The sequence below is a fragment of the Oryza sativa genome, chromosome 3 (assembly GCF_034140825.1).
Source record: "Oryza sativa Japonica Group chromosome 3, ASM3414082v1".
In the NCBI taxonomy this organism is placed as follows: Eukaryota; Viridiplantae; Streptophyta; class Magnoliopsida; order Poales; family Poaceae; genus Oryza; species Oryza sativa.
The window spans coordinates 32771670-32780000 of NC_089037.1; the positions used below are offsets into that span (position 1 = coordinate 32771670).

The 8331-nt window shown below is 48.5% G+C and overlaps 1 protein-coding gene and 1 long non-coding RNA gene across 2 annotated transcripts; one reads left to right on the forward strand and one right to left on the reverse strand.

Moving 5' to 3' along the window:
* Positions 1-1727: 1727 nt before the first annotated feature.
* Positions 1728-3564, forward strand: LOC4334238 (CASP-like protein 5C1). The gene is made up of 3 exons (NM_001418721.1): positions 1728-2632; positions 2936-3068; positions 3177-3564. The coding sequence occupies exons 1-3, from the start codon at positions 2490-2492 to the stop codon at positions 3369-3371; spliced, it is 471 nt and encodes a 156-aa protein (NP_001405650.1). The 5' UTR covers positions 1728-2489; the 3' UTR covers positions 3372-3564.
* Positions 1893-4221, reverse strand: LOC136355610 (uncharacterized). Its single transcript, XR_010739931.1, has 2 exons — positions 3680-4221; positions 1893-2099 (listed from the first exon to the last, which is right to left on the reverse strand). It is a non-coding gene; the product is annotated as an uncharacterized lncRNA (long non-coding RNA).
* Between the last annotated feature and the right edge of the window lie 4110 nt (positions 4222-8331).

Sequence of the window (8331 nt, forward strand, 5' to 3'; positions counted from 1 at the left end):
TATATGCTTTATTAAATTGTTATTCCTCAAATAGCTTTAATTGCTCATTGTGAGAAAGAGAATAAAATATGAAAAAAATGAATAACGAATCCTTGGAAACAGTCTTGACGACAAGGACGTGTTCGATGTGAGCAAAATAATGGGTGCCGAATCCCTGGAAACAGTCTTGACGACAGGGACGTACCCGGAATAAAAGAGAAAAATATGAGCAAAAAGGCTCAAGAAAAGAAAAAAATGAAAAAAAATTCTCTTGGTTATTTTGTGCTAAAGGTTATTTGAGAAAGAGTGATAAATGCAATAGGTATATGTGTTTAGTGTTTATTCTTCAACCTATGTGCTTGTTAAGATGTTGCATTATAAATCATATGAAATCATGAATTTCGATTGTTGATTCAAGCTTAATTGTAAAATCTTTAGTTCATGGTTATACTTTAATGTATGTTTGTTATGTTATAGATGGGTTCATCTTCTTTTTATTGCAACACATGACTTGATATGCTATATGTATGCTAAGCTCTTGAACATTAATGAACATAATTCCTATGCTTGATGAAATCATTGTCAAAAGGGGGAGAAGTAATGTGAAAACTTTTGGATTTTTTGGAGAGGCAAGGTGGATTTTTGAAGAGTTGTTGAGAAGAGCAATTGGGAATTTCTTTCTTTCAAAAAGGGGGAGAAGTTTTCTTTTGGATTTTTTAGCACGATGTGTACGTTTGTACGAAGTGTGCTTTTTACCACTTTTGTTTTTATTTTTCCAAACACCAAAACATTTTAATGGGTTTGCCAATGTGTTCATCAAGGGGGAGATTGTAAAATCAAAGGTGTTTTTGATTATTATTTTGTGATGAACAATTGGGCATCGGAGATTATTGGTTTTGTTATTTGGAATTTATTCACGAAGTGGTTTTGGAGATGAATGGATTTCACAGATGATTGCAGGATTCGTCATTTTATGTGACCGGTCAGACCGGGCTCTGGTAGCCGGTCAGACCGGCGTGTATTGCGCGGTCAGACCGGCGCAGCCCGCGGTCTGACCGGCCGACACTGTGTCGGTTTCGGTTTTGGGTTGTTTATTTGGATATCCGAGTTTATTTCATGATTATGACTTCTAGATGGATACTGTACGTATGTAATACTATTGTTTGCTGCTAATGAGTCAAGTTGGAGATAGCTTGGTCTCGGAATATGGTTTCTTTGTTTGTTCCATGTGTAGGTGACTCGATGTCTCGGGAGAGTATTTGCGGTGATGGACCGGGAGTCGGCTTGGGGATAAGACGACTGGTTATGTAAAGTTTCTTTCTTGTACTAGAGAGTTTCCTAAGGTGTTTAGGACTCTTAGTATGAGTTTGGTTCGTGGCTTTAGGCTGCCTACCTCATGTATAAATCGAGGGGGAGCGTGAGGCTTCCCGGTATCGCTTTTGAGAGCAATTGAGTTGAGTTTTGAGTTAGGGTTTCGAGTTTAGTCGAAATTTTTGTAAGGAGTGCTGTTGGTGCACTTTGTAAACACAGAGAGAATCAATAAAGTCATCATCTACTTTAAGAGTTCTTCGATTTGTGTTTACCGGGTTTCGGCGGTCAGACCGGCGGGAGCACGGCGGTCAGACCGGCGGCGGCGACAGCGAGCAGCAGCTGATCTCGGCGGTCGGACCGGAGATGTAACCGCGGTCAGACCGACGGCAACCAGGCGGTCAGACCGGCAGGGCAACTTCGGTCAGACCGCGATCCGTCGATTTCGAGGGTAACTTTTATTTCCGCTAAAAGTTTTTGGTTTTTGGGTATACCAACCATTCACCCCCCCTCTGATTGGCTTAGTTCTTATGATTCGATCCTATAAGTGGAACAGTGATCATCCAAAACCACTCGTATGCAACACGCCAGAAGAGAAGAGGAGAGAATCAATTGTCCATTGGATTATCGCAGCTGCAATCAGTGAACACGATCGATCAAACTGAATAGAGAAAAAGATTACCGGAAAGTCGAAATGCACACGGTTACGTTACGTGCCAAGCTTGGTAGCTCCCCAGATGTCGTGGTCAGCGTACAAGAGTGCAATTAGATCGTGCCATTTCAGCTGCTAGAGTGCCACTCCGAGTCGGGCTCTGCACAAAACAAAAGGAAGAATCTGTTCTGATCCAGGTGGAGACAGCGACGTGAGGAGGAGAATTACTCGAAGTCAAAAGCAGTAACCATGACAAGCAGCGACGAGAAAGAGAGGAAGGAGAGCTCTCGAGAGGAAAGGGAAGAAACGAAGAATCAAGAATCAGCTCCACCTCCCGTGCCACCGTATCCATCCACCCAAAGCCCCGGCCTTTTCATCTTGTCCCCCTCTTTTTTTTTCCCTGCCTTTTCGTCTTCGTCTTCCTCTAGCCTCACTCAGCATCTCCGTTGCACCGGCCAAGAATTCCACGCAGAGCTGGCCGGCGGCGACGGTGGACTCGCCGAGGAAGCAAGGATGTCATGAGCCGGCGGTGTGAAGGCGCCGCCGGGGGATGGAGAACCGGGAGAGGGCGGGGGCCGGCGCCGTCGGGAGCGCCGGCAGCCTCGGCCTCCGCGTCGGGCAGGCCGTCTTCTCGTCGGCGTCCCTGCTGTTCATGTCCGTCGGCGTCGAGTTCTTCAGCTATACTGCCTTCTGGTAAGTGCTCGCCTGAGCGTGCCACCGTTTGGATTTCTCCTACTTTTGTTCAGACATGGACTGCATGGCCATAGTTCTAGAGGTTTAAGCCATATCCCCAGTGATCACTAGACATGTTTAGCTGATCAGCCATCTGGTTTTATGATGCAAATTTGTCCTTAACTCCTTACATACCTCTGCAATCAAATTGGCAGCACAACCAAATTCAACCCACTCTGCTCAATGCTACTGCTGCAGGCTCCATCCCTTGAAACTCTTCATGTCCTCTAGTTACTTATGCTGAATTTGTTGTAAACTTGGTAGCTTCCTAGTTACAATAATGGGCTTGGTGATCCCCTGGAGCTGTACACTCGCCATGATCGACGTGTACTCCATACTTGTAGGGTGCCCTCTTCGGGTACCAGGTGTCATGGTCATTGTCGTCATCGGAGACTGGGTATGTAGAAAGAGCACATCTCCTTGTGGTTCTCATTAAGCTTTATATTTCACCCTCTCTTGTAAAAATCAGATAGAGATCAAGAACTTTGCGTGCAATCTTTTTCAGGTCCTGGCAATACTTTCACTAGCAGCTGCCAGCTCAAGTGCGGCGGTCATCGATCTTCTGCTCCAATTCCATGGATCTCACTGCTCTCCCAGATTCTGTGGGAGGTATCAGCTGTCGGCGATGATGGCTTTCTTGTCCTGGTTCCTAACGGCCGCTTCCTCACTCTTCAACCTCTGGTTCATCGCCTCCCGGTGACCACTGCTGATTGCTGATTCTGGATTACGCCCTAACTCCAGTATGACTCCACAATCAGTCATGGATTTGGATACCGTATGTGCATAGCACTATAGCTTGGAAAGTCTATTTATTTTGTAATTTTAGTCATTGTGGGTCTGAATGAAGAGTGGTGAAGTTACACTCCACATGAATACATGATCATCAATTTCTGAACCTACCACAAATCCACAATGCAGTTCTTGTCCATCTATGTTAATCTGATCTAGTCTTCTAAATTGATTAGAAATAAAGTCACGATGAACCTGGCAAAGAAACTGAAATATTACCTCGATCATTTCGGCTCTAATTGGTGCCAACGGCTTGATCTTGGTAACCATGTTGCGTCAGACAGAGCCACAGAGGAATGAAACACGTGGTCGGCATTTCGTCGAGCAAGTTGCGGGCCCAGAATGCACCCGCCAGAGATTCATCCGCCAAACCAGGGAAGGCTCTTGAGGCGCTGATCACGGATCACCTCGTCAGTTCAATGGTGCGCTTCAGTACCAGGCTCCGGTGGCCATAGCAGCAACGTTCATTGCCGTGGCCGATGGAGACCGCGACGGCGTGGCGACCATGGGCGCTTCCCCGCGCCCTCTACTCGGAGACGTAGTGCTTCCCGCTTAAGGAAAGGAGGTGATGGGCGGAGATTCAGAGAAGCGGCACGGCGATAAGACTGCCGTTCGGCGACGCCGCGGAAGGCAGCCGTGAGCCGTCGCCGGCTCGCCGCCGGCGGAAGAGAGGCAGTAGGGGAGGGAGAGAAACACGAGGGCTAAAATATAAAAAATCCTGATCGCTACAGCCTACAATTGGTAGCAATCCAAACTACTCCAGGGATCTCTTTGCATGACTCCTGGTGGAATAAAATATCTAGATTTCATGGGCCAAATTTGCTGAAGGGCCATATAGGCCCAAAACATCAGGCCTTCGGTTCTTCGCGCTAAGTGGCCCATCTATAGTAATCATCTGCATGGGCCTGTATTAGACCTACGCACGGGCCAGATTCTTCTTCTGGTGGATCGATCCGTGCATGTTCTCTGTTCAGCAACCTTCTATCAATATAAAACAGAAGATAGGCATCGTGGATAGAGATAAAGATAGGGATCCCTATAAATCGAAAAGTGCACTTTTTGACTACTACTACTATTTCTTAGACTTTTTCAAGGAAACATCGTTTTTTCGATTTTGACTGAATTGGTCGGAGCGTAGACGAGCGAGCAGAGCCCAGGAAAGAGGTCAGATCGTCATAGAGCAGTCGACTATAATTATAAAACTGCTGACCTGAGAGAAGGCAGCCTCTCTCGGGAAACATGGCCCAATTTCTCTTCTTTCTTTTCTCTTTCCCTCTACCATAACGCAATAACAAAAAGGATAAGGCCTATATATAGAAATAGAGTAATTCCAATGACTGAAGCTACTATAACCTTCCCAACCAGGATGAGGCATAAGCTTACCCTGATTACACCAAAAAATTTAGAATTCGATATTCACTACAAAAAAATAGTGGGTTACTTCAAGGTTCCCTAGGTCCTACCGGAGCTTCTTGTTTCTTTTAATCTTGAAACGTGTTCAGAAAAATGGACAGCATATTCTATGATGTACTTTAAAGGATGCATATATATTGTAGGTATAAAGTGAAATCTCTGTGCTTCATATAGTCTAATGCTCACCATCATTTTTCAGGATATACTACTGATATTTAACACATAAAAATGATTCGAGAATCACCAACCTAATCAGTAATCACACTAAAACTAAAAGGCAGAGTCGGCCAACCTTCTTGTTCAGTTTATCCATCCCTACTAATTATTGGCTCATGCTGGTTCCCGGCAAATACACCCTGCTAGGGCCAAAAATGCTTCCTGTCTACTCGAGTGCCATTGCAACTGGAACTTACGAACGCATTATGAGCGCCATGTTACGACAGGATCAGATCGGAATTCAGGGAATACAACACGTGGTTCTCCTTTCTGGTCGAGAGGCATTCTCTGAATCTATGTGTCACGGCTGCCTCCCAATCTGGCCGGCCTTTTCCAGCCTGTGCTATGAATTCTGCAAGAAAAGCGATTATAATTGAATTCGGTTTTGCAATGCAACAAGAACAAATGGTTGCATGTTGCTGCCCCTGGGACCAGACTGTCTCGTTCTTGGACGGTTCGATGCATCCAAAATCTAGGGGTTGGATTGACTGGTTTGCACGCACCACAGCCTGCTTTAGCTGGATAACTACTACAGTACTACTGCAGTTCACAACTTCGGTTTGGTTGCACGTTAACTAGTAGTACAATGATGATGATGTTTAGGGCTGTGTACTTGCCCAAGCTTATTTTCTAGATCGGGTGCTTGTCAGATCATGGATGACAGATTTTTGTTGACTCTTTGCAAGAGCTTACGAACATGTTTACAGTGATGTAAACTACTGTATGTTCTTTTGCGAAATGTTTGTGTGTGCAATGATGCATTTTGGACATTATTGCGTGCAACTGTGCAACACGTTTGTGACCAGGGCGAGAGGGGGCACAGGTCAGTTCAGAGTTAATGGAGGCCGGCCGGCCGGCGAGCACCTGGCGGACAACGGTACGAGCGTTCACGAGAGCAACCGAATTTGGCCGCATCTGAGAACGCAAGTGGCCTCTCAAACATCATGAAAACAGAGCAGACGCAATCCAATGAGTAGTCCAAAATCGTTTGCAACTAGCTAGCGGAGCGGCTTGCTAGTTCCTTGTTCGCATGCAGGCAGGCAGCCAGTCTGTTAGTTCCAAGTGTACACCTCAGTACAGAAAGGAACTTGACCAATACTGGAGTATTACCTGCTCTCTCCAGTCCCATAAAAAATCAAATTAGTGTTATATGTGACACATCATAATACTACGAATTTGAATATATCTCTATCTATATTCATTATATTAGAATGTGCCACATTCAATTCTAGATTTGTTTTTTTCAATGTGATTTGTACGAGAAATATGTACATAGTCGTATTGAGCATTGGACGGGAACGGTTTAAATACTCTAGCTTGATGCAGGGTTGGGTTTTGTGAATATTTTGCACGGCATTTGTATGAAGGGTCAACCAAGAAAAAAAACCCTGTCTCCTACTCTCCTCTAGCTGTACATGTGCTGTTGTAATTTCCGTGCTTCTTCCTCTACCAATTTCAACCGATCGTTCTCTACGGATCAACGGGCGTCGGCGATCCAAATCGACTCGATCTCTGCAGCTTCCCCGGCCGTTCTCTCCTCAGAACCAAAGGCCAACAACACATTCCGTTTCCTGGTCGTTCAGTCACGTAGGAGTACAAGCGTACAGGTGCGGCACCGTACGGCCGCGAGTAAACTAGTCCTCCCCCCCGGATCGCATCTGGGCCACGTTGAGACGTGCGTGCCGACTGGCCGCCCCAAGATTCCGCCTGCCTCCCCCGCGGCCCGCCTCCGGTCCACGCAACGGTGGACAGGATCTACTCTCCGCCCTCCGCCGAGCGAACGTTCGCGGAAACTGGCCGAACCCCCGCGACTCCGCGAGCGCGATCGTCCGAGAGCTAGCCGCGCGCGCGCGCGACACACCACGCGATTCGCCGTCGGGATGGTCGGTTTGGTGCGCGCGGGCACGGGGGATTGGTTGGGCCGGCCGGCAGGGGAAGGGACCGGGTGGGCAGTCGTGCGGCGCGGGTGGCGCCCCGCGAGCCGGGCACCGCGGCCCTGCGTGCCGGGCGGCATGTGCGCGTGCGTCGTGCGCCAACGGGGTGGGGGCGTATATACGTACGTGGCCGGCGCCCGGTTGGGACAAGGCAGATGATGGGTCGATCACCACCGATCGTTTCGTCGCGCGCATGCACGGCGCCACGCGCGCAGTGACCCAACAACCCGGGCCTCTGCTGCGAGTGCTAGCCAAAAACCGAATGCGGACGCCGGTGGCGGTCTGTACACTCCGTGGCCTGGGCGTCGTAGGGTAGTATTCGTCGTTTACTCGTTTAGTCGTTTGTACCGGGATAATTTAAGTACGTTATCTCTGGCGCTCTGCACGGATTGATCGACCGTCTAGTGCGTGACTGCGCGCATCGGTGCATCATGCATGCATGCATGGGCCTGGAAAATGGTGCCGGTGCGTGCCGCGCCTTTTTTTGGCGTCCTTCTTGACGCGAGTTTTTGCTCCCCAACCGGACACCCCCCATGTTTGGACTTTGAACTTTGGAGTTTGGACTGGCCTGATCTGTATTTCTGTTCCACGGACCATATGTGCATGAGTTTGCGGCAGACCTATGGATAAGCTAGCCAGTCGCTTGAGTTACATGCATGATGCATGGGCAATCGGCGCGATCCATCTGTTTGATACTACTAATATATGCTGGCTTCCATATAAGTCTGTACGCTTGCTAGCTGCGTTCCATATGCAGCCACGCCAATTTATGAATCCATATGTTAGCGATCGAGCTAAGAGAGTGACTCCACCACTCTATTCTATTCCTTGGACGCAGCTTGTCCTATGCGTAACCGACGGTGACGAATCCACGCACAGAAACGAAACCGCGCAGCGTTCGCTGAACCCAGCTACTACTACTTTAGCAAAGTACTCCTACGTACTCTCATCCATCAATGGCACAGGCTACCTCCTCTACTATACGTCAAAAAGCCTTAGGACGCCCATGCCGCCACGTGATCTCCGCGTCCGGCTCCCCGCTGCCGAGGCTTGTCCGCGCGTCCCCCTACCCCCGTGACGAGGGGCAGCAACGGCGCGCGCGGCCACTCCGCGCCCCACGTACGTACGTACGCCTCGCTCCCCGGACCGGAGACGCGCGCGCGCGCGGGTTGGCTACGCACACCAACAAAATGCGCTAGCCTTTTGGGCCTATCTGCAACTGAAAGGGTCGCGAGGTGACGACGGATGCAGCGGAAGACGACGACGAGAGGGGAAGATCCCAGCGAAGCAAAAGAAGCTTCTGCAATA

Excerpts from the sequence above, each read along its gene's own strand:
- LOC4334238 (NM_001418721.1), top strand. The coding sequence starts at position 2,490 with ATGGAGAACCGGGAGAGGGCGGGGGCCGGCGCCGTCGGGAGCGCCGGC. Across the intron at positions 2,633-2,935 it reads TTCAGCTATACTGCCTTCTG|CTTCCTAGTTACAATAATGG; the intron begins GTAAGTGCTCGC and ends TAAACTTGGTAG. Across the intron at positions 3,069-3,176 it reads TTGTCGTCATCGGAGACTGG|GTCCTGGCAATACTTTCACT; the intron begins GTATGTAGAAAG and ends AATCTTTTTCAG.